Source organism: Pseudochaenichthys georgianus, chromosome 17 (genome assembly GCF_902827115.2).
Source record: "Pseudochaenichthys georgianus chromosome 17, fPseGeo1.2, whole genome shotgun sequence".
Lineage (NCBI taxonomy): Eukaryota > Metazoa > Chordata > Actinopteri > Perciformes > Channichthyidae > Pseudochaenichthys > Pseudochaenichthys georgianus.
In genome coordinates, this window is record NC_047519.1 from 12,305,579 (window position 1) to 12,332,821 (window position 27,243).

Below are 27,243 nucleotides of genomic sequence, written 5' to 3' on the forward strand. Positions count from 1 at the left end.
ATATGTAGGCATGATACCGGACACATAATTCGGCGTATTTTAATATTCATAGTAGGCTTAACAGCAATAGAATATTCTGGTATTTGATAGCCTATGTTATGTATGATAGGTATTTTGCAAAAGACAGACGATATATAATATATACACACACACACATAAAAAAACACTAATGGTCTATATATATGATAGAGAAGCATATTGTGTAGGCCTATACTCAGCTATTTTAATAAGTTGAAAAATGAAGAAACAATAATACATTATACATAGACAGAAGTTATATATCAGTAAAAATGAATATCTATGTCATAAAAAATGAAAATGTACTTCTACATCTATATAAAAAATGTAAATGTTCAAGTTAAAACACAAGAACATGACACCACCCCGCCCAAACCATATTTACACAAAGTTGCTCATGACACCCGAATGCCCCGTGCATGCGGCTCCTCCAAAGCATGACTGAGAACCTCTTTCTCATATCTTTGTCTTTGGGAAACCATCAAAATAAAAACGGGAGATTTGAGAGTCAACACAAAAACATTTTAAGAAGGAGGTCAAGCTTATTTTCTTCCTTCTTCTTCCTAGATAGATTAGATTAGATTTTAGATTTAGATTAGGACCCTTTGTGTTTCAGGTGACAAAGACTTCGTCAGGTAATATGCAATGGGAGCCTTCCAATGTCCGTGTAGGCCAACCACCATGAACACAAGAGCCTCAGTAGCAGCATCGGTCTCATTGTTTCCATCACCCATGTCTACAAAAGCAGACATTGACTGGTTATGTGGATTATATTGCACATGTTTTCTGATGGCCATGTCATCCAACATGAGTGAAACACATCCATATTTAGCCTGGTCGTCCTGGCATCTTCTCTCCAGCATATCCAGCATCATCTTGTTCAGGCCAGGCTTGCCATCCACCGAACACAGCCACCTGTACAAAAATTGAGAAGTAGCTATTTAACGTACTTGCAACCGTAATTTCCAAAAATGAAATTGAACAACATTAAGACTACCTTTTTGTTGTAGTCTCTCTGAGGTATTTGTATGCCTTTGGACCATGTAGATGGAGTGTGAGGGCACATTCTCTGTGGTCCTTGGAGTACTCATGGCCCTGCTTTGCCTTCAAGTCTATTTGAAGATCTGAAATTGTATGAGAAAAAATTAATAAGTCCCCTTCATATAATAACAAAGGAGTTTAATAAAGAGTGTAAGAGTAAGATGTACATGAATCTCAAAGTGCTACTTTCATCTTCCCTGAGTAGAAATCAAGCCTCTTTGAGTTCTTCATTAATGAGGTTCTTTTCCCTCAAATCCCCCAAAAGAGTCCTCACTGTGGTCTCTGCCCTCTTTTCTCTAGCCATGGCATTCTTCCTCTCTCGCTCGAGACTCTCCACTCTTGCTAAAGCTTCATTGAGTCTGGCCTTAAGAGCAGTAGGAGAAGCAGGCGAGACATAGCTATGATCCCAGTAGAAAGAGGGATGAACATGGTTTGAGTGATGTTTCACTTCACACACATCACTTTGACACAACTAGAGTATGGCCCACATTCTTTCTTATAGTCATCACCTGTCAAAGCCACTGCCAGCATCATGCGTGTGTGTGTGTGTGTGTGTGTGTGTGTGTGTGTGTGTGTGTGTGTGTGTGTGTGTGTGTGTGTGTGTGTGTGTGTGTGTGTGTGTGTGTGTGCCAGGAATGCATGTTCAACATGTCTTCAATTGTGTGTGTATGTGTTTATTTGTGAGTGTGTTTAATATGAGTGGCAGCAAACAAGAGAGATTTGACTTTGTCTAGGACCATTATGATATGATGTTGAAAATAGAAATACTCACATCATTAGGCTGAGGTTGTGAGTGTGAGGTTGAAGCTTCTGGGTCGTCCTGAGGGGCCACAGACAGGCTCTCTTCAGCTTTTCTGGAAGTAGACGTAGTCCTGCCCTTTTCTGGCTAAAATGAAAAAGCAGACACACACACACACACACACACACACACACACACACACACACACACACACACACACACACACACACACACACACACACACACACACACACACACACACACACACACACACACACACACACACACACACACACACACACACACACACACACACACACACACACACACACACACACACACACACACACACACACACACACACACACACACACACACACACACACACACACACACACAGCCCTGTTATTGATAATAGAATATTTACATTTATGAATGCTAATAACCGTATGATGATACACCTACTCTTTGGAGGTGAACCGGGAAGCTGAAGATGGAGGGAATAACACCATCTCTGAGTCGGACAATCTGTCCTGTCAAACTCGTCCTGCTTACAATGCTCACTGCAAATCACGGATGACTCGCTTGCAGTGAACCCTTCCCTCCTCAAAGCAACTTCCCACTTCTTTCTCATATCTTTGTCTTTGGGAAACCTTCAAAATAAAAACGGGAGATTTGAGAGTCAACACAAAAACATTTTAAGAAGGAGGTCAAGCTTATTTTCTTCCTTCTTCTTCCTAGATAGATTAGATTTTACTGTATTCATCCCACAACGGGGACATTCACTTGTTACAGCAGCGATTTATAAAGTCTCAGTTGGCCATGAACATAATGTTTGCTGGCTACGATTTCGCTGGCGGACATCAATACAGTACAATAATATTCTATTTACAAAATACAACCAATTATAATGTTGAATCTTACTTGTGAAAAGTAATCCCCCGACCCCTGTTCGCAATCGTCCGCCGATTTGCACAGCAATATGCTGCACAGTGCTCTGGCATCTTGAAACCTCTGCTGTCTATGGGTAGAATGTCTGTAGGATGACCGGTCCAAGATGGCGGCCGTATTTCTTGCGCCCCAGCAGCCAATGCGGCGTCTACTCTTTATATGTCTATGGTTCCCTCGACAAGGGTTTTGGAAAATAGCTGGAAATAAGGTCTGTGGAAAACAAACCTGTTTGATAAATGCACGTTTTGTTCAGCCGGATAATCTCCACATGTCTACCCTACTTTTATAATGTTCGAATCATAAATCTAATCGATAAATTATAAAAGGGTTTTAGGACGCGTCACTGCACCACTTGAAGCCAACTCCATCGATCAAGCTGGCTGAAACTTTCTCTCCCTCTTCTTCTCATACTCCCTGTCACTCTCCTTTAACTCCTCCGGTGACTTTCTTTTATTTGAAGATTGTTTTTTTGCACGGCGCTTGGCCGGTTACCGCTGGTATTAAAAACATTTGGCGAATGGTTAGGTGGCGCGATAGTCTGTAGTGAAGGAGCGCGCTCCCGCTCACGGGAGCCTGCTCGCGCTGCGCTCCGCAGCAAACAGCTGTTTGCTTTTCCACCCAACAACGACAACCGACTCACGGAACGCTATGTTGTAGCATTGATGAACGAAACAATTTAACTAAATTGCTAGTCAAAATACCAATACCACAGGACAATTTTTTTAAAGCAATATTTTTAGTAGCCCGAGCGGGCAAGTGGAAAGTACGTTATGCTGGCCCGGGGTGTCTAAATAGTGCTTCCGGGCCAGCGGGCCATTTAATGTCGAGCCCTGCCGGTTACCGGCCGGCCCACATCGTCCGACCGGCCCACTTCAGTACCGGCCCATCGGGATTTGTCCCGAACGTCCCGATGGCCAGTCCGCCCCTGCTGACAGCCCTCAAACCCGCTAAAGGTATAGGAGCCAAAGCCTCTACAAATATTACTAATAAAGACTCATGCAGACGCTGAAATCTCTCATTTTAAAATTGGACGGATCTCGAATTGGCTGCCGCTGCACTGCACACCACAAATATCATTTCCATATACTAGAATGTGCCATTTGTTCCGCTTCAACTTCTTGCCATGGTGGAAATGTCCAGTCCAGTCTAAAGGACAATTACAGAATGTCTGAGACTTTATTCTTCCCCGGGTGAGAAGTGGGGACCTCAGCCAAAACGGATCAATTTGTCAGTAAAGACATTTCATAGAGGGATTGTCAGACTCAGAGCTGCCACTCATCTGTGAGTTAACGCAGAGCGAGATCACTTATCCATTTGGCTTTTCCCTGCGCTGTTTGAGGGTGTTTGAGCTTTGCTTTTCTGACTCATGTGCGCTTTGGCAGGCGCCGTCTCCCGAGTGTTACTTTTCTACTCAATATCAATCTAAATGAACATTACATTATAGGAGTTGTGAAAAGATTTTTGAAACCATTTCTACTCCAAAGCACACCCAATCAGTTTCAATCAAATACTAACGGCATGGAAAAGTTCCTTTTTTATTATTATTTTAGAACCTTCTCCAGACAAACATTATTTCCTGGTTCTCTGTGTAAAGATATTTAATGGATATTTTTATATTCTGTGACAAGGCTTAATCTGTATCCGGGAAACTCACTTTAACCTCCACTTGCCCTACATTTTAGTTACTTGAATAATAATTTATCATTTTAACAGGCCTGTGTACATTCAACTAGAAATGGTATTTATTTTTAATTAGGCACCGTGTGGCCTAAACTATTAATCATATAGTATCATTTTATGTAGAATAGTTTGTAACATTTTGAAATGTAATGTTTCTAGTTTACCCTAATACTTTTAGTAAAATAGTTGGACATTTTGGAAAAATCCCTTTACTCACTGTTTTACCAAGAGTTGTTGAATTTACTAAACTACGGCAAGCAGATGGTTAGCTTAGCAAAGGAGGAGACAGCTAGCTTTTCTTTGTTCAAAGGTAACATAATCCACCTACCAGTATATTAAAACTTAGTTAACATCTAATTCCTTTTGTCAATAAATACAAAGAAAACTCAATAATTTGTTTTAAAATAATGTGTTCCATCTGTTCAAAATGTGTAAAAAGGACAAGATTAACATAAAGTTATGTGCTGGGAGAATTCTTAGCACATACAACTATAAACATCGATTTAAATAATATGAAATAAGGTTCAACTTATAATTTGTAAACTTTAGAGGAGCTTAACTGGTAGCTGTTATTAAAATACATAATGGACATTGCCAGGCTAGCAGTTTCCGCCTGTTTTCAGTCTTTATGCTAAGCTAACCGTCAAAGTGGTATCGTTTTTCTCATCTGGCTCAGAGCAAGAAATTATATTTACTGTATTTCCCAAAAATGTTACACTCTTTCTTGTAACATGTTAATGCTAACTTGAAATCAAACATCTTTCCGAACATGTTGAGGTTTCTTGATGTCACCACATATGTGGCCAGCACTGTTGAAATGTTTGTACAAACTTTTAATGTATCCCTGCTGTTCATATAAAGGGTGTTAGCAACCCAGTACAGCTCCTCTGTGGAGGTGAAGTGGAAAGTCAGGCTGCCAGATTCATGACAGGCACTAGCCACCATTAACACGTCTCCATCCGGGAGACGGCTTAAAGGGAACGTCTAGTGATAGGGTAATAAGTGTTGCAACTACACTGTGTCTTACAAGGACACTTTAATCAATCAGTCTGAATCCCACAGGCCAATAGTGTAGTTTAATGGTGTGACTATTTACTCAGCAGGAATGTTATGGTGTTTACACAGTATCATATGGTACTCGCATCAACTTCAGTATTCCTCTTAAAAAGGCAGGAGGGCCATAAATATGACCAGAATCATGTTTTATTTCAAACATATCTGGCCTTACTGTGTTTTCCAACCTTTAAAAAAAAAATGCTTGCAGAGAGGGGAGTCTCTTTTTCACAAATTCATATCCACGTTGAAAAGACTTTGTATAACAATATTTTACAAGTACACCGTTATTGTCCAACATGGATACCATTGACATTTGAAGGGTTTTAAACTGATGCTGGGGGAGAACACCCACATCATGTAGACATTCAACCCAGTCTCACGGCATTTCGTGTTCACCAACACGATTTTTAATCTATTGATTCGTGTTCACCAACACGATTTGCCCCTTTCTTTCGTGTTGCACAGCACGATTTTAAAAGCAATGTATTTCTACTGGTAATGTGGTTCGTGCCTGCAGGCTGCAGCACGTCTTTTTCTCCGGTCGGGTCGTGGAAGACCGGAAGTTGTGTGGTTCATAAAAACATGTTCTTACTCAATATCAAGCCACAGTTATTGCTTTTATTTTAAATCGTATAATTTCGGACCTTTGTTGTCGTCTGTGAGGAAAATAGGGCTCAGAGCCTCAGGATACTGAAATCTGTGTTTTTTAAATCTTTTTTTCCTTCTAATTTGTTATTCTTTTCAAAATAACACACTGTTATTTACTCACCAATAACACACAATTATCCTTGCTTTTATTTATTGGTTTAATTCCATAATCTCGGGCTTTTTTGGCGTCCGTCAGGAACTGAATTTCAAAATAAATATAACCGGAAACAGACATAGGCATTTCGAGCGATTACCCAAGATCCTCAGCTGTGGTTTTAAGCTCGCTGATTGGATGTGTTAGCCGCAATGCATGCTGGGATTTGGTGTTTATATTATATGAAATCCGGAAAACATTTTAAAAGAATAAAATAATACTTAATTCCGAGTGCTCTTGCTTTTCTCTTTGAAAGTCATCACATAACGGCATTGTAATACACGGTTTGGCTGCATTACATATTACAGATCTGCCGTAGTTCTTTATTTAGAGCGCCCTGATGAGAAGACCTCTGGAAAAACTGGAAGAAATGCCGCCGAAACTGAATACTTGACGTGGATCATAAATATATCAACAATTAAACAACATCTTCAATTTCTCTTCACACAATACGTCTCCTTGCAGTATCAACACTAATTCGGCTGACTTTTACATTTGATCTAATTCATAGATAGGTTATATTTACACCATAACGGTGCACAGCTGATAGAAAAGGACTGTAGTTTTTAAAGATATTACTGATTTTCTTTGAATGTAAGAATGTAAATACTGAGTCTGAAATAGTATAGCAATATGCTGTCAAATGTAAGTAATTAACGTCTAATATATTGCTTTCCTGCAATGTTAACTATGTTGAAGCACTTATTTTAACTGATATTATACACTAATTATACTCTTATGTATGTAGATAGAATAAGAAATGTGCAGAATATGACAGTTTAATGGTGGAGGTACACACATATTGATAGATGTCTTGTAATGCACTGTTGAGGAACCTGTGACCCAAGTTTTTCATTCATTGCATAACTACACCGTAGTTGTGTATGATATGTCAATAAACCTTTGAAAATCTTGAAAGGGATGTGCAAAATAGCCATAATATACAGTCTTTAATTAACTATTAGTAGAGAATAACGAGTAATGAATATACTTTATTACTTGTTTCCATTCATGTCAATTGCAGATAAATGTTTAGTCTTCTCAAGCACCAACTATCAAATATCTCTCCTGATCACCTTACCTGAATTTTACTCAGGTGTAACTAAAGTCTGATTTAAGGGTTGTTTATATTTCACATAATTAATCAGAATCTGCAAAGTAACTCAAATAAATGCAGTGGAGTAAAAATACCAGGTTAACCGCTGAATTGTAGAATTACAAAGTAGCAATGAGCTGTCATGTGGGTATATATTAATGCTATATATTAATGCTGCGCATTATGGACACAAGCGATTTTCACCCATTTATTAATTATATGTTTTACATTTGATAACACCAATGTGTTTAATAATGGCAACTTCTAATTGTGGGAAAAACGAAAACGTTCAGTAGAGACGTCCCATAGAACATTTTGCGAAACACAATAGCCAGCATGTGTAGTTCTGGGGGGGCGTTCGATTCCAGTTTTGGATAGTCTGGCGTGGTTTCGTTCCATTTCACACAGCTGTTTGACGCTCTGCGTAACCTTACGGGGACTGTAGTCCTAAACGATAGCTGGGGAATATGGGTAGTGTAGTGTCTTCGGCCATCCTAAACTCATTTGTTACGTCTCCACTAAGGTCTAGGGGACAATAACGTACAACCAATAATTATGAGAGAGTCAGAGTAAAGGTTGACAAAAGGTTTATTCCTTGTAACCTATCATATAATACAATTAAACAGAAACACTCTGTTTGTGAGGAGGAGGAGGAGGAGGAGGAGGAGTCAAAGGATTGTGCCAAACAAAAGAAACAAGCATAACAAAACCAGGCCTATCTCTACAACTATCCTTTGAAACCAAACTCAAACAAAAACCCTCACTAACTAACTACAAAGAATTTGACAAAACAATATACAGGGGTGGCAACAATCCGCTTACCTAGTGGGTCTAAACAATAGTTAGCTCGGTGGTGAGAAATGTACAGGGTACCCCAGACTTACCTAACTCCTCCACCTCTCAACACACACACATTAACAAAGTTCAGAGTATTCAAAGAGCTTTAGTTGCTAAACACAGCCGTGTTCCTTCCTCAGCAACAGGCCCAGAGTGAGAGAGAGAAGACTTCCTGGGTGCCTCCTTTATGGTCGGCCCTGGTTGCTGATAGGCCAGCTGAGGGTGAGAGGATCCAATCAGCCATCAGACTCAGGTGCACAGGCAGATACCGATCAGCTGCTGATTAGCTGTGCAGAAGACAGGGAGAAGAGAGAAACACAGGAGGGAAGGAAAACCACACATGTACAGCCTGCCTGGCACGTAACACCCCCACACATATAAATCCAAACAGTATGTTTGGCCCTTACAATGAACATTCTATTTACATAGCACGAGCTAGTGCATCGGCAATAACATTATCGGACCCCTTTTTATAACCTCTCTCTTAACTGGGTTAACTCTGTATGCATGGTGTTTGATGGGCGAGGGGTTGGTCAAAACCACATCATGAGCTAGGACAGAAGTTTGTGATGGAGTGTCATTAAAAAGACTTGCAAAGTCAAATATCAATTTCTGTATATCACTTCCTTGGATATCAGGAAGATGAGACAAGTAATTGGGCAAATCAGCTAATACCTCAGTATTGCTTAGTCTTGCCCCCTGTGGTGTTGCACTGCGCATCACCAACTCATCCTCATCTTTATTTGAGCTCACCTTTGAAACTGAAGCCATAGGAGAGACGGTTGTCTCCACCTGGTGAGCTTTAGAAGACTCACTTTGGTCTTCCCTGGTGCAGTACTTCTTTAGCATGTTGATATGACACACTCTGGTAGGACGTCTGCGGTCAGGTGTTTGAATGACGTAGTTTGTTTCACCGAGCTTCTTATCTACAACATAAGGACCAGCAAATTTAGTAGACAGAGCAGAACCAGGTACAGGCAATAGAACCATCACCTTGTCACCTGGCTGAAACAAGCGCTCTACCGCCTTCTGGCCGTAGCGTTTCTTCATGTTCCCCTGGGTAGAGGTCAGAGCTTCCCTAGCCAAGGAGCAAGCACGATGTAGACGATCCTTAAGTTTGGCGACATACTCCGGGATACTGCAAACTGTTTTCGTGGGCATGATCAAATGCTCTTTAATAACTCTTAAAGGACCTCTGACCTCATGTCCAAACACTAGCTCAGCAGGACTAAAACCTAGAGACTCCTGAACAGCTTCACGGGCAGCAAATAACACTAAAGGAACACCGTCATCCCAATCTTTATGAGACTCATGGCAATGTTTTCTTAACATGCATTTCATAGTCTGGTGAAACCTCTCTAATGCCCCCTGACTTTCAGGATGATATGGGCTGGATGTCACATGCTTGATACCTAAGGTGTCAAGTACCCGGGCAAACACTTTAGACATGAAGTTGGTACCTTGGTCTGTTTGAACTACCTTCGGTAGACCAAACATGGAGAAAAACTTCAGAAGTGCCTTGGTGATGACCGGGGCAGTAATTTTCCGTAGTGGGATGGCTTCTGGGAACCTAGTGGAAGCACACATGACAGTTAAGAGAAACTGGTTTCCAGTTTTAGTTTTAGGTAAGGGTCCCACACAATCCACAATCACCCTTTCAAATGGCTCTCCCATTACCGGAATAGGAATGAGAGGAGCAGGGTGAATCACCTGATTCGGTTTACCAACAACTTGGCACACATGACATGTTCGACAATAAAGAACTACATCAGACTTAAGTCCTGGCCAAAAGAAGTGTTTTAAAACTCTTTGATATGTTTTTGTTACCCCCATGTGACCTGACCATGGATGATCATGAGCCAAGGACATCACCTGAGAACGATAGGTTGTTGGCACGACAACCTGATAAATTGCAAAGGAGTCCGACTCCTCACACGTATCACTAATCCAGCGACGCATTAATAGGTGATCTTCCATAATGTAGGCCATCTTCTTTGACTTGGCCTCTTCCTGACTGATAACAGAAGAGAGACATTTAGAAAGTGTTTCATCACTTAACTGGGCTGCCATGAATTCTTCCCGAGTGGCAGGCAGTTGTACAAGCTCTGAGCTGTTACTGGGTGATCCAGCACCAGCAGACCGGGCCTCCTCTGGCAGTCGGTCCGACACTGTCATGTCTTCAAGAAACTGCCCTGTAGCAAGAAAAGAATCAGACAAGTCCTCTCCGTATTTCTTTGACTGTGCCCTTGTAACAACACAAGCAGGAAAGATTTCGGGAGGTACTTCAGCTGATCTCTCTGCATCTAAACTTAGATCAGGAGAATCAATGACCTCAGGTACTGGCTTAACTTTGCCCCCAGCCAAGTCATTACTGAGGATGAAATCAACACCTTTGATGGGCAAGGCAGGGAGGACAGCTACTTTAAAGAATCCTTTGACAAGAGATGAGTGAATATAAACATTGTGCAAAGGAGCTGCAACTAGTGTCATGCCTACCCCTTGAACAACAGCACTTGATCCACATGATGATCTGGAGGTTAAAGGTAAGATGCCTTCCCTAATAATGGACTGAGAACCTCCTGTGTCCCTAAGTACCTGTACTGGCAGCTGGTCTTTAGGATCCCCTGTTAAAGAAACAAAGCCCTTGGAAATAAAGGGTTTGAAACAGGGATCAGGTACATCTTCTTCCTGGGACATTTCTATGTCTGCTAGGGAAACTCCTTTAATGAGTCCCATGCCTTTTGGCGTTTGAAAGCGTTGCGAAAATTGTTGTTTACGCTTTAAGAAATGACACCCTGAAATAAGGTGTCCTGTTTTATGGCAGTAGTTACACTCACGGGGCCCCCGTGGAGGTGATGGTGGTCCTCTAGACCTTTCAAAAGTTGTTGGGCCAAGATCAGGTCTTCCGGTTAGTGATATTGAAGCACTATCTGGGCGCAAGGGTGAAGAAAACACAGTCTTGTGAGTGAGCATAAATTCATCTGCTAAAACAGCTGCCTTAGCCAGTGAAGTAACCTTCTGTTCATTTAAGAATATCACCATCCTTTCAGGCAAAGAATTCTTAAAATCTTCCAAGAGAAGTAACTGACGAAGACTCTCAAAATGATCCTTCACTTCATTAGCCGCACACCATTTATCAAAGAGAATGCCCTTCTCTCGCGCAAACTCAACAAATGTCTGCGTAGCAGACTTTTTATGGTTTCTGAACTTTTGTCTGTAGGCCTCCGGCACAAGCTCATAAGCACGCAATATCGACTCTTTAAGCACTTCGTACTGCAAGCTTTCTTCCAAAGAAAGTGAAGATACCACTTCCTGAGCCTTACCTACTAATTTGCACTGAAGTAGGATTGGCCACATGTCTTTAGGCCAGACCAGTGCGGTAGCAATTCTCTCAAAAGCACAAAAATATGAGTCAACCTCTGACTCTCTAAAAGTTGGCACTAAAGCAATATTTTTACTAACATCAAAACTCTTTGTATGAGAGACTGTATGTGAAGGTCTTGACCTCTCAAATGTCTGCTCTGAAGAGATTCTCAGGGCATCAACTTCAAGCCACTTTAACGTGATTTCTTTCTCAGCGTCTATCTCTAACTTGCGAATCTGCAGCCTGTGTTCATAGTCCGCTCTACGCTCCTTTTCCTGGCCCTCCATCTGAAGACGGACAAGACGAACTTTTAGTTTGGCATCACTACTTGCACCTAAGCTACTCGGAGAGAAAGCCTCAAACCTAGGAAGCGTTGCAGGAGGAGCTTGAGGACTAAACTTGTCAACTCTAGGTGTAGCTAATACTCTTTCCCTATCATCTTCAATAGACACCTCAGCCCTAGGCTGAGTTGACATGCTTGGGATTTCAAGAATCTTTAACTCCTCTAGTTTTTGCAGGATTTTCTCTCTTATCTCTTTTTTTACTTTATACTTGTCTACTGTAATGTTAAAGTGAGCTGCAATACATAACATGTCATCTTTGCGACAGGAATACAACGTATCAACACTTGGACTTTCAATAAAGTCCTGTAAGTCAAAACCCATTTTTCAGCCAATGTACAACACCTACAATGACTTCTCAATTATTGGTTGTTTTTATTTCAGGAAAATAGATTTCTCGGACGAGCCCCCATTTGTTACGTCCCCACTAAGGTCTAGGGGACCTGGAGACAATAACGTACAACCAATAATTATGAGAGAGTCAGAGTAAAGGTTGACAAAAGGTTTATTCCTTGTAACCTATCATAATACAATTAAACAGAAACACTCTGTTTGTGAGGAGGAGGAGGAGGAGGAGTCAAAGGATTGTGCCAAACAAAAGAAACAAGCATAACAAAACCAGGCCTATCTCTACAACTATCCTTTGAAACCAAACTCAAACCCTCACTAACTAACTACAAAGAATTTGACAAAACAATATACAGGGGTGGCAACAATCCGCTTACCTAGTGTGTCTAAACAATAGTTAGCTCGGTGGTGAGAAATGTACAGGGTACCCCAGACTTACCTAACTCCTCCACCTCTCAACACACACATTAACAAAGTTCAGAGTATTCAAAGAGCTTTAGTTGCTAAACACAGCCGTGTTCCTTCCTCAGCAACAGGCCCAGAGTGAGAGAGAGAAGACTTCCTGGGTGCCTCCTTTATGGTCGGCCCTGGTTGCTGATAGGCCAGCTGAGGGTGAGAGGATCCAATCAGCCATCAGACTCAGGTGCACAGGCAGATACCGATCAGCTGCTGATTAGCTGTGCAGAAGACAGGGAGAAGAGAGAAACACAGGAGGGAAGGAAAACCACACATGTACAGCCTGCCTGGCACGTAACAGTTGACAATCGCAATGATTCTCGAAATGTCCCTTATAGGCCTACGTCTGTTTCCGGTTATTTTTATTTTGAAATTCAGTTCCTGACGGACACCAAAAAAGCCCGAGATTATGGAATTAAACCAATAAATAAAAGCAAGGATAATTGTGTGTTATTGGTGAGTAAATAACAGTCTGTTATTTTGAAAAGAATAACGAATTAGAAGGAAAAAATATTTAAAAATACAGATTTCAGTATCCTGAGGCTCTGAGCCCCATTTATTTTCCTCACAGACGGCAACAAAAGTCCGAAATTATACGATTTAAAATAAAAGCAATAATTGTGGCTTGATATTGAGTAACAACATGTTTTTATGAACCACACAGCTTCCGGTCTTCCACGACCCGACCGGAGAAAAAGACGTGCTGCAGCCTGCAGGCACGAAACACGTTACCAGTAGAAATACATTGCTTTTAAAATCGTGCTGTGCAACACGAAAAAAAGGGGCAAATCGTGTTGGTGAACACGAATCAATAGATTAAAAATCATGTTAGTGAACAGACTGGGTTGAGACATTCTACATTGAGAGTATTTCACGAGACAGCATTTATGGTAAGGCATAATACCGTTATTTCCAGAAAATACAAATTTAAATATTTGAAAGTTAGATGAGAAGATTTATCCTTATTTATATAAATAAACTTTACTACCCCTTGTCAAATTGAGTTGTAACTGATCTTGGCTATACATTTGAGACTCACCAGAGGTAAAACTAAGTTTTTTCTTTGGTAATAAATACATCAGAGGTACCGAAGTACGTTCTTGGCAAAGCACATTATGTCTAAAGAGAAAAAAGCTCAGGGACGTTCAGTAGCAAAAAAAGTATAAAACAGGAAGATGATTTACTATCAGCATGTAGTTGCTCTTGGCCGCAGCCTGGCTGAAGGAATCAGAGACGGGGATGTTTCAGACTGTTAGCATTGACAGACTATGTTTCACAGCGGGCCCTTTAATTTCCCTGTCTATTGCTCTCTCTGAAGAAAAATCTCTTTTGACCAGCTGCTATCTGCTCGGATGAAAAGAGGCCATATTCCAGAACTGAAATGGAAAATAGGTTTTACAAATGATGCACAGACCTCGAACTACAGGAGATTATTTAGGGCCTGGCACAGAGATGGAGTACTCGAGTCCTGGACTCGGACTCGAGTCGGACTTGAGTGCCGATTTTCGGGACTCGTGACTCGACTCGGACTCGCGCACTGATTGACGCGACTCGGACTTGGACTCGTGAATTCTCGCACAGGATGACTTGGACTCGGACTCGTGAATTCCCCCCCCCCACGATGACTCGGACTCGACTCGTACATTTACGCTCCGAGTTGGACTCGGACTCGAGCACATTTTCTCTGGAGTCTGATGTCCTCTATCCTGTATGGCGAGTTCACGTACTGGGCCCCGCTATTCCAGTCTAGAGATATCTACAGACACACCCCGCATCATGCTGTATGCTTTCACACATTCTGCTTCCACATTGGAAAAGAGCAGCGCAAAATGCTCGTTATGTGGAAACAATATAGAAGAGAAGGCTCCGTAACACATTACTCTAAGGGTCGAGTTCAGACATATAGGCTGTCTTGAACACTATCATCAGAGTAACGTGATCTAATCAATAAATAAAGATTCAGCCGATAATGAAAGCACATGGCTACTTAACATGCAGAATGACGTGCTTTCTGGGGATAAATCTTTATCGGTAAACTGATTTAACCCGTAAAAGTTCCTTCAAAATAAGAGTCCCGATCTTATTACTATCAAAATAAAAGTGCAAAACGAAAACTTTACCATAGGAAAATATTGGCATACAAATATAATCACTTCTCTAAAAGGTAACTCATTTTAAATATAGTTTATTTATATATAATAATAATATTAATATTAGAAATAAGCTTTATATTTGTATAGCACCTATTACAAGAATTGTAGCCAAACTCGCTTCACAGCAGTTCAATAGACAGGATAACAGCAATGTAGAGGAGCAGCTACATTTCAAAACATATATCCACGAAGATTAATACATGAAGACTTGTGACTCGGACTCGGAATTGGACTCGGACTCGAACACAGGTAATGATGACTCGGACTCGGACTCGACTTGGACACTCCTTGGGTGACTCGGACTTGGACTCGGACTCGACTACGACTCTCCCTTGGTGACTCAGACTTGGACTCGGACTCGAAGAGTGGTGACTCGAGGGTGACTTGGACTCGTGAATTGGTGACTTGACTACAACACTGGCCTGGCACAACTAAAGAAATGCATTTAAAAAATAAATCTGCTGTAAAAAAAAATCAATGTTCAGTATATAACACGATCAAGATCCTAACATTTCAACTTTATTTGTATTATTTCAACTTTAATTTCAACATATTTATATAAGCCCTGCCCCCTCTCCAGCACTTCCTGTTTGAATGACAGGAGTAAACACAGCTGACAGCGGCGGTGAAACTCGAGCGATTAGAGCGATGCGAATATTCGGGGCTTATCTCCCAACCCCATGTAAATACTATGGTAGATACCAACAAAATGAACATATTTTACCGTGATTTCATTGTAATACACATTTCAAAATAATGCCGAAGTAACAACATACTGATACCGTATGGTTAGCAAAAACCATGAATTAATGCTTTGACAAGTGTGCAGACAAGACGGCAGGCGAAAAACCTTTTACAATGCGTGTTTTCTGAATGGAGATCGGATCAATCAGGCTAAACTAACCTGTAGCTGCTCCGTCCAAACTCACAACTCATGATACAGACAGAAATAAAGCAGCGACTGTATTCGCCCGGTTTGTATATGTTTAACTTTTGTCCAGTTTCTGAACAGATATGAGGAGCTGTGAGCTCTGTGTGCTAACAGCTAACGGCTGATGTTTTGGGATATGTTGATGTGGTGATGGGTTGACAGCATGTTGAGCAGTGTTTCTCAAAGTTTTTCATACCAAGGACCACTTAACCAATAAAAAAACACTCGCGGACCACCTAACTCCACAAATATCCAAAATCACATCGTTTTCCTAGAACAGATTACAAATCGCCTGAAAATGGTACAAACAAGTGGCAACATGTGTGATGAAGGTGTTGCGCTGGGCTATATCATGCAATCAGAAGTGAAAGTTAAGCTCGCTCCATTGCGGAGATATTCCTGCGAGAGTGCGGATAACTTACATTTATTTATTTAAAGTGTGAAATGTTACCAATATACTCACGGACCACTAGGGGGCACTCACGAACCACACTTTGAGAAGCACTGATGTAGAGGATAACATCATATGTATATCCTTTGTTAAAATATTCCCCTAAGATTAAGTTAAGTTTTACTCGCTACAGGGTGTACTTTGAGGGTTTGTGACTCTGCAGACCGTTTACATGCATAAAAACCTTCATAACACACAAGGGGATGGGTAATAACCGGAAAAGCATGACTTGGGACCTTTAAATGTAATTTAGATTAACTTCCTCTTTTATTTAGATGCTTTTATTTTGAAGGCGAGTTTACGCTGTTGACAGGAAGTTGTTGTTGCTATGGAAACAACATGACGGAGATAAGTAATATCTTCTAATCTACATATAAAGACGGAGAAAGTAAAGAATAAAGTGTATGTTTAAATGTTAGCACCCCCCGAAGAGGCACAAGCTGGATACATAAATCATCAGTAAAGTTTACGACAGTGCTTCTCAAAGTGTGGTCCCCGGACCACTGGTGGTCCGTGAGCGCCCCCTAGTGGTCCGTAAGTATATTGGTAACATTTCACATTTGAAATAAATAAATACATTTAAGTTTTCCGCACTCTCACGGGAATATCTCCGCAATGGAGTGAGCTTAAGTTTCACTTTCGATTGCATGATATAGCCCAGCGCAACACCTTCGTCAGACATGTTGCCACTTGTTTGTACCATTTTCAGGCGATTGTAATCTGTTCTAGAACAACGATGTGAATTTGGATATCTGTGGAGTTAGGTGGTCCGCGAGTGTTTTTTTATTGGTTAAGTGGTCCTTGGTATGAAAATGTTTGAGAAACACTGGTCTACGACCATATTTTCGTGTGTGGTTCAGGTGCCATTGTGTGGCCTTCTGTAGGAGTCGTACTTGCTTCGGCTGTTGCTTGGCTGTTGACCAAGTTCGGCACCATCTTCATGCGAAATTCACAATTCCATATCCGTGTGGTGTCAATTTCGGGACAGTGTGACAGGGGCTTGAAGGAATACCCTTTCCATAAAAGTTGAAGTGTTTTGTGAAATGCTGTGGTGTTTTGTGAAATGCTGTAGCGTTTTGTGAAATGCTGTAGCGTTTTGTGAAATGCTTTGGTGTTTTTTGAAATGTCGTTGTGTTTTATGAAATGTTGAAGTGTTTTGTGAAATGCTGTAGTGTTTTGTGAAATGTTGTTTTGACTTGCACATCAGGGCCACCGTACCTCCTGACATGATGCAGATATCAGATTTTGTTTTCTTCCCCTCTCAAAATCTTAAAACAAACAGAGCATTGCGTTTGTTTTGGCCACAGAATCTGAGCACAAGCAGACTGATACACTTCACTGAGGCAAACCTTTTTGGCACTGGAAAACCCATCCTGAGAGTTACATACATACTCACATGCTGAAAATTAAACATTTATACCATATGTTATATTCCCCAACAATCTAGGGGCAAAGGAAAGTGAGAAAAAGTTAAACATACTGGGGGAAAAGAGAGAAAAGTGATTTATAAAACCAAAACATGTTGTTTATTAACGCTACAATTCAAATGGCTCACTAGCCAATTAAAAAAACGAAAGTATGCTTTATTTAAAGGAAGAAAGTGGCAATAGGCGCTTTCACACCGGAGTACTTTTCCCAGGAATAGTTCTGATAGTTCCTGGGATTTTGCGTTCTGGAACTAGAACTTTTTTTTGCAAACCTTTTCACCCTTTTTTTCCCTGGGGAGAAAAAGGTTCCAATATCTGATTGGCTGGGCGAATTGCAAACCACGGCCCGTAAAACTCTGAAAAAAAATTGTGAAGCCGCCATTTTCTTTGCTCGCATCAGCATTATTAGCATTAGCCCAGCGCACCAACGGAGAGAGACTAATTTATGGCAACACAAAAGAAAACATGGGAGCGGTGGAGTGATGAGGAGGTGTCGGCGCTTCTAGCGATTTACTCGGAAGGCAAGCCAGTCCCCAACTCCGGGGACTTCCAGCCGGGGACTTCAGGTGGCAGTATACGCCGTGAAGTTGTTTGCGGCCTGCCAGTAAACCCAAAGAAGAAGAAGAAGAAGAAGAAGAAGAAGAAGAAGAAGAAGAAGAAGAAGAAGAAGAAGAAGAAGAAGAAGAAGAAGAAGAAGAAGAAGAAGAAGAGACGTCAGCGGCTCCCTAAGGGACTTATTCCGGTGTGAACGCGATTTACTAGATAGTTCCAGGAAACATCTCCACGCAAGATATCAATCAATCAATCAATCAATCAATCAATCAATCAATCAATCAATCAATGTTTATTTATATAGCCCAATATCACAAATGTTACATTTGTCTCAGTGGTCTTCACAGTTTATACAGAATATCAGTATGACAATACGACACCCTCTGTCCTTAGACCCTCACATCGTACAAGGAAAAACTTCCAAAGAAAACCCAGTTTAAAGGGAAAAATGGGAGAAACCTCAGGGAGAGCAACAGAGGAGGGATCCCTCTCCCAGGACGGACAGACGTGCAATAGATGCCGTGTGTAAATTGAAAAGATAATACATTTGCAACATAGGTAGTCCAAATGTTTGGAAATGCATGTGTGTATAATAGGAAGATGAATCCACGAGGATATCCATCCAGGACCACAGCCACGACTCAAGATCCAGCGCTCGCGATCCAGGACACAGGACCGCAGGATCATCCATGACTCCGGATCCCAGCGTATATAGACACCAAAAAGAAAGACATTTGGGGAAGCTGGGTTAATCGGAACATGAGAGTACACAGGTATAGACAGAGAGAAGGAAGAAGTAAGATGTCCCCCGACAAACTAAGCCTATATCAGCAAAACTAGGGGCTGAATCTAATCAGCCCTAACTATAAGCTTTATCAAAAAGGAAGGTCTTAAGCGCACTCTTAAAAACGGATAGGGTGTCTGCCGCCCGAACACAAACTGGAAGCTGATTCCACAAATGTGGAGCTTGATAAGAAAAGGCTCTGGCTCCCATTGTACCCTGCATTCTTGGAACGCAATGCCCTAGTAGGACAGTAGGGTATAATGAGTTCTTTAAGGTAAGATGGCGCCTGCCCATTAAGGGCTTTGTAGGCGAGAAGAATAATTTTAAATTCTATCCTGTGTTCTATAGGGAGCCAGTGTAAGGCAGCCAGAACAGGAGTAATGTGGTCCCTTTTCCTAACTCTGGTTAGTACACGAGCCGCAGCATTTTGAATCAGCTGAAGCGACTTGACTGACTTCTTGGTACTCCCTGATAATAAAGAGTTACAATAATCCAGCCTAGAAGTAACAAATGCATGGACTAGTTTCTCTGCATCGTTTTGAGGCAAGATATGCCTGATTTTTGCAATGTTACGTAGATGGAAGTAGGCGGTCCTTGAAATTGATTTTATGTGGGCATTAAAGGATAAATCCTGATCAAATATAACACCAAGATTCCTTATAGTCTCACTGGAGGCCAAATTAATGCCATCCATAGTTAGTATATCTTTAGATAATTTGTTTCGTAGATTCTTCGGGCCAAGTACAATAACTTCAGTTTTGGTCGTGTTTAACATCAAAAAGTTTAAGGTCATCCACGTTTTTAAGTCCTTAAGGCAGTCTTGAATTTTATTTAGATGATTAATTTCATCAGGCTTGATTGATAAATATAGTTGAGTATCATCCGCATAACAATGAAAGTTTACAGAATGATTCCTTATAATATTGCCTAACGGAAGCATATATAATGTGAATAAAATAGGTCCGAGCACTGAGCCCTGTGGCACTCCATGGCTAACTTTGGTTTGCGTGGAAGATTCATCGTTAACACGTACAAACTGAGAGCGTTCAGATAGATAGGACCTAAACCAGCCTAAAGCAGTTCCCTGTATGCCAACTAAGTGCTCTAGTCTTTGCAATAGGATATCATGGTCGATAGTATCAAATGCAGCACTGAGATCGAGCAAAACAAGAATAGAGACAAGTCCCTTGTCTGAGGCTATTAGAATATCATTTGTGACTTTAACCAGAGCTGTCTCTGTGCTATGATGTGTTCTAAAGCCAGACTGAAAATCTTCAAATAAATCATTGTTTTTTAAGTAATCACACAACTGTTTTGCGACCGCTTTCTCAAGAATTTTTGAGAGGAACGGAAGATTAGAAATAGGTCTATAGTTGGCTAAAACCTCTGGATCGAGGTTGTGCTTTTTAAGAAGCGGTTTTATCACTGCTACTTTGAATGATTGTGGAACATAGCCTGATAATAAAGACATATTCATAATATTTAATAAAGAAGTGCTAATTAATGGAAAAACTTCCTTCAACAGCTTAGTTGGAATTGGGTCTAACATGCACGTTGATGGTTTAGAAGAGAGAATCATTGAATGTAATTGTTCAAGGTTAATGGCTGAAAAGCATTCTAGTTTACTATCTAGTGTAATATTAGAACTTACGTTTCCGGGAGCTGTTGATAACACTATACTGGTCAAAGGCAAGAGGTCATTAATTTTGTTTCTAAGAGTAACAATTTTATCGTTAAAAAAGCACATCAAATCATTACTACTGAGTGCTATGGGAATAGAAGGCTCAATCGAGCTGTGGCTCTCTGTCAGCCTGGCTACAGTGCTGAAAAGAAATCTTGCATTATTCTTATTCTCATCTATTAATGAAGAGTAGTAGGCTGCTCTCGCTTTACGCAGTGCTTTCTTATATTCATTGAGAGTAATATGCCAAATTAAACGAGATTCTTCAAGTTGAGTGGAACGCCATATCCTTTCAAGTTGTCTAGACCAGTGGTTCCCAAACTTTTTGTGCCCAAGGCACACCAAAGGACAAGTACAAATCTCAAGGCACACCTATTGTGCAAAATAGCCCTTATAACACGTGTTATCACTGATATCATGTAAAATATCTGTAAATGTGCATAATTATTTACTAATGCCAAATAAAATGTGACAAAGACAACTATATTACTCATGAAATATTTATTAACGAAATATTTCAGAAATTAATTTGAAACGTTATCAAATTAGGCTTCATCAAAGCAGCAACACATTCATTTAAACCAGACAGGTCACAACATTAAAAATGAGACAAAGGAAATTCAGCACAGAGAACTGTCAATGCAAGGAAGCTGCATTGTCCATGGTCCTGAACTACAAATTATAAATGTAACATTTCAGCAGAGATGGGGTCGTTACTAAAAAAAAGTAATATATTACATATTACTTTAAAAAAGTAAAAAAAGTAATATATTACACTACTTCGTTACTCTCTACATAAAGTAACTCGTTACTTTACTCGTTACTTTACTCGTTACTTTACTCGCAGGGCCGGCCCGCCCCTCCCTGCAAGCAGATCACGCAGACTGCTAAAGTTTCAAATGTTCTCTTTAGTTCAGTTTCCATTGTCGCATAAGACTGATCCAGATCCTGAATGTTTTCCTATCTGACCATGGCTGTTCTCTGTCTCCTGCTATCTGTATATTTTGTGCAGTCTATCTCTGCTCACTCTGTTGCGTCGGCGTGTTCTCCTGCGTGTTGGCCATGTGTTGCACTGGAACCAGACACCGCAAAGACTTCAGCCGAGCACGTACGAACTGCGCATGCGTGAGTGGCAATAACTCTCCTTACCAGCAGGTGGCGGTAGTGTGTATTCGTCATTCAAAACAGGCAACAACCGGAAGACAGAGAAGAAGAACAGACTGTGATATAAACAAACAACAAATAGCGTGTGCGGTAGCTCCACCTTAGCATGTGTTCTTTGCAGGTGCTTGTTGAGGTTTGACGTGGTGTTTACAGCAGTGGATAACAGCTTCTGGCCTGGACACAGTTTGCACCTCACCGTCACATTCCTGTCTATTCTTCGGATGAACTCAAAATAATGGGCATACCTCCACCCCTCGAGAGTTATCGCTGACTCAGCCATGTGTATGCAGCACTGCACGTGGAGATGTGGACGCGCAAGTCGCGCAGATTACGTACATATAAACCTACAAAGTACTGATATAGTAAATTAATTTTTTATTATTTTTGTATAGTTGTATATTGCAATAAAAAGGTATGGTTGTCACAAAATCCCACGGCACACCCGGACTTGCCTCACGGCACACCAGTGTGCCGCGGCACACCGTTTGGGAACCACTGGTCTAGACTTTTGCTTTATTTTGCGGGTTTCGGCATTATGCCATGGAGCTAATCTATGTTGTTTTATTTTCTTCTTTTTGAAAGGAGCAAGAGAGTCTAATTTTATTCGCAGCGCATCTATAGCACTATCAACAACATGATCAATTTGGGGTGGTGTACATTTTGTATACGTTTCCTCCCCTTCATGCAGACATGCTATCGAGTTAAGTATTGGTGGAATCTCTTCCTTAAATGTGGCTATAGCACTAACAGATAGGTTTCTGCTGCAGGAGCTTTTGACTAATGCTTTGTAGTCTAGTAAAAGTACTTCAAAAGTTACCAAGAAATGGTCGGATAGAGCAGGATTATGCGGTTCGACTAATAGTTGCTCAATTTCAATACCATAAGTCAGAACAAGGTCGAGAGTGTGATTATAGCAGTGGGTTGGTTTATTTACACTCTGACAGAAACCAACAGAATCTAATATAGAGTTAAATGCAACAGTAAGGCTATTTTTATCATCGTCAACATGAATATTAAAGTCACCTACGATAATTACTTTGTCTGTTTTAAGAACCAAAGTTGATAAAAACTCAGAGAATTCTGATAAGAATTCTGAATAAGGACCTGGTGCACGATACACTGTAACAAATAAGATTGGCTGCAAAGTTTTCCAGGTCGGATGCGTAAGACTAAAAACGAGGCTTTCAAAGGAGGTATAATTTAATTTTGGTTTAGTATTGATAAGTAAACTTGAGTCAAAGATTGCTGCAACTCCACCTCCTCGGCCCGTGCCTCGAGCAATATGAGTGTTGATATGGCTGGGTGGAGTGGCCTCATTTATGCTGACATATTCTTCATGTCTCAACCAAGTTTCAGTGAGACAGCATATATCAATATTATAATCTGATATTAAATCATTTACCAATATTGCTTTAGATGCTAGAGATCTTATGTTTAAGAGACCACATTTAATCTTCCTGTTTTGTTGCACTGTAGTAGTTGTTACATTTACTTTTATTAGGTTATTATGTATGACACCTCTATTAGGTTTTACCTTAAATTGTCCTTGGGCAGACACACACACCACTAATATTGGGTATTTTATTGGGTTCGGGATTCCTATGGATGACTGCCTAGGAGAGAGCGCAGAGAAGCGTGTAAGACTGCGACTCCGCCTCCTGGTCTCAACTCCAGTTTGTCATGGATTAAGTCCACAAAGCCCTGAAATGTTTGCCGAAATGAGATCTGCACCTTCCAAAGTAGGATGAATGCCGTCTCTCTTAATCAGACCAGGTTTTCCCCAGAAGGCTGTCCAATTATTTACGAAGCCCACATTGTTTGCTGGGCACCACCAAGACAACCAGCGCTGAAATGATGACATGCGGCTATACATGTCATCATTGATCAGATTGGGGAGGGGACCAGAGAAGATTACGGTGTCCGACATTGTTTTAGCATAACTACACACCGACTCCACATTAAGTTTGGTGCATTCTGATTGGCGTAAACGAACATCATTACCACCGACGTGAATAACAATCCTACCGTATTTATGTTTATTTTTAGCCAGCAGTTTAAGATGCGCCTCAACGTCGCCCGCTCTGGCCCCCGGAATGCATGTGACTGTGGAGGCTTCGGTCTCTAAATTCACGTGTCTCATAATAGAGCTACCAATAACCAGAGTTGGCTTCTCAGCGGGTGTCTCGCTGAGTGGGGAATATCTGTTAGATACGTGAACGGGTTGGTGGGGACCTGCGGGTTTCGCGATATCAATGATTATATTAGATATCACCCCGTGGGGTCAAAATGATCACAAGAACGGTCAGCAAAAATCCCAGAACCACACGGGGGGACCTAGTCAATGACCTGCAGAGAGCTGGGACCAAAGTAACAACGGCTACCATCAGTAACACACTACGCCGCCAGGAACTCAAATCCTGCAGTGCCAGATGTGTCCCCCTGCTTAAGCCAGTACATGTCCAGGCCCGTCTGAAGTTTTCTAGAGAGCATTTAGATGATCCAGAAGAGGATTGGGAGAATGTCATATGGTCAGATGAAACCAAAATAGAACTTTTTGGTAAAAACTCAACTAGACGTGTTTGGAGGAGAAAGAATGCTGAGTTGCATCCAAAGAACACCATACCTTCTGTGAAACATGGGGGTGGAAACATCATGCTTTGGGGCTGTTTTTCTGCAAAGGGACCAGGACGACTGATCCGTGTAAAGGAAAGAATGAATGGGGCCATGTATCGTGAGATACAACCTCCTTCCATCAGCAAGGGCATTGAAGATGAAACGTGGCTGGGTCTTTCAGCATGACAATGATCCCAAACACACCGCCCGGGCAACGAAGGAGTTCAAGGTCCTGGAGTGGCCTAGCCAGTCTCCAGATCTCAACCCCAGAGAAAATCTTTGCAGGGAGTTGAAAGTCTGTGTTGCCCAGCGACAGCCCCAAAACATCACTGCTCTAGAGGAGATCTGCATGGAGGAATGGGCCAAAATACCAGCAACAGTGTGTGAAAACCTTGTGAAGACTTACAGAAAACGTTTGACCTCTGTCATTGCCAACAAAGGGTATATAACAAAGTATTGAGATGAACTTTTGTTATTGACCAAATACTTATTTTCCACCATAATTTACAAATAAATTCTTTAAAAATCAGACAATGTGATTTTCTGGCTTTTTTTTCTCATTTTGTCTCTCATAGTTGAAGTATACCTAGGATGAAAATTACAGGCCTCTCTCATATTTTTAAGTTGGAGAATTTGCACAATTGGTTGCCCCACTGTATATACTAAAATATAATACATTATGATAATATAAAAAAAAACGTTAGTGCCATTTTTGTGTGAACCTCTTCTTGTTGCTTGATTCCATTCAATATACAAACTTGACAATGAATTAAAAGGTCTAAGCTACTAAATCCATGCAACGCTTACACTTGGTTTTGAACAGCACTTAATGTAGCCAACCCTCCACGCAAACTCAAGTTAAATGGGGAAGGGAGAGGGTGTAGGGGTAGGTTTGGAATTGGGCCTATGGATCACTAACATACAGGCCTAATCTCAACATTGATTATCCTGTTTGCAATTTCACTGCTATCAAGTTAACAGATTCATGGGATATGTAGGTGAACTATTTTCTTCTCTCTTACAGACACAATGGACTATACGTCAACTAAATGTGACAGGTAAGTGAAATTATTCCTCGCTCAATCTGCAATCCAATCAGCTCCTTGCCCTCTTCAATTTTCATGAGCTTGAAAAGTAATACCTTACATAATCCCTCTTGGAAGTTTTTCTTGAATCTGAACCGCAACCTCTTCATTCACCCATATCATTTTGGCTCTGTATGAAAAGGCAAATGCACCATTTCTGCTTTGTATCAATGTTTTTTTTTTTTTACTTGCAGGGAGCAGCAGCAGGGCCGAGGTCAGCATAGTCGAGGTGATCAGGACTGGAGGGAGATTCACGCCGCCGTGGCTCTTACCAACCTGGCCCAGGGGCAGAGCAGCTTGACAGGGCCCAAAGCTGGTACAGGGCAGAGCAGCACACGAGGTCCCACCTCGGTTACCAGTATCCTGGACAGGATACGTGTCACAGGACCCAACGCGGGTCTGAGGCAGAGCTGCACCACGGGTCCCACTCTCACCAGCCGCATCATCCAGAAGTCCTCCCATATCTCTGAAGTCCAGACTGTTAATGTGGCCCTGGCAAACAGCGTGTAGGCATTTCATGAAAGCATCTGGTCAATTGTTCCATATAGGAATACCAGATGCTTAAGTGCTGAGCAATATCTGTACAGCCTCTGTTCTTTTGTAAAGCTGATAAACTTTGACATTTTCAATCATTTCTACATTGTAAAAGGGAAAAACTGACCGAATGCAGTTGAGTATTTTCTACTTTTTTGCCATGTTTCTAATGACTTCCTATTGCCGTCTGTTGCAGTAAGTTATATTAACTTCCACGAGACTGGACTATCATCCAATGCTTAAATCTGACAGCAGCTATTTGAATAAACCCAATGTGAAATCTTTTGACCAGTCGCTTGCTTTAAATCATTGCCTTGCCGTGGCTGGAGCTGCATACTTGTGTTTTACTGAACTGTATTTAGTGGCAATATTCATGTGTGCAATTGTAGGACTCGCAGCAACGTTATATACTTTTTAAAAAGGTTGTAATATGGACAGAAGGGTGGCATAGAGCAGGGCAACAGTAATTTAAGTGAAATGCCAACCCAGTCTCACGGCATTTCGTGTTATAGTCACGAAATAAATGTAATCTATTGATTCGTGTTCACCAACACGATTTTCCCATTTTTTTCGTGTCACACAGAACGATTTTAAAAGCAATGTATTTCTATTGGTAGTGTCTTTCGTGCCTGCACCATGTATTTTTGTCCGGTCGGGTCTTGGAAGACCAGAAGCTGTGTGGATCATAAAAATATGTTCTTACTCAATATCAAGCCACGATTATTGTTTTTATTTTAAATTGTATAATGTCGGACTTGTTTTGCTGTCCGCGAGGAAAATAAATGGGGCTCAGAGCCTCAGAATACTGAAATCTGTATTTTTAATCATTTGTTATTATTTACATTGCTTCTGTGTTTCCGTTCTGTGTGATGGGGGTGAGTGTGTGACTATAACACGAAATGCCGTGAGACTGGGTTGGATAGTTACATTTGTTGAGATACAAGTCAGTAAATCAGCTTTTTTAGCCAACAGCTTAAAGGTGGGGTCGGTCATTTTGGAGAAACCAGCTCGAGTGCGCTAGAATTTGAAAATACACAACCGGAAAAAATCTGCCACTTCCTTACAGAGCCCCTCCTCCAACACACACGAACGCGCACATGACCAATGATGGCACGAGATAAGTTTGTGCACAGATGGAA

At 41.1% G+C, this 27,243-nt stretch overlaps 1 protein-coding gene and 1 long non-coding RNA gene across 2 annotated transcripts in view; one reads left to right on the plus strand and one right to left on the minus strand.

The window, feature by feature from the left end:
- Positions 1 to 26,080, plus strand: part of LOC117461861 (homeobox protein Mohawk-like) — a 37,272-nt gene extending 11,192 nt beyond the window's left edge. Inside the window, exons 5-6 of the mRNA XM_034103844.1 lie at positions 25,510 to 25,543; positions 25,765 to 26,080. Coding sequence (XP_033959735.1) covers positions 25,510 to 25,543; positions 25,765 to 26,080 — 350 coding nt within the window. The remainder of the gene's footprint in view (positions 1 to 25,509; positions 25,544 to 25,764) is intronic.
- LOC139435602 (uncharacterized) lies at positions 820 to 2,809 on the minus strand. The gene is made up of 5 exons (XR_011644828.1): positions 2,723 to 2,809; positions 2,264 to 2,451; positions 1,832 to 1,945; positions 1,016 to 1,142; positions 820 to 933 (listed from the first exon to the last, which is right to left on the minus strand). It is a non-coding gene; the product is annotated as an uncharacterized lncRNA (long non-coding RNA).
- Positions 26,081 to 27,243: the final 1,163 nt, after the last annotated feature.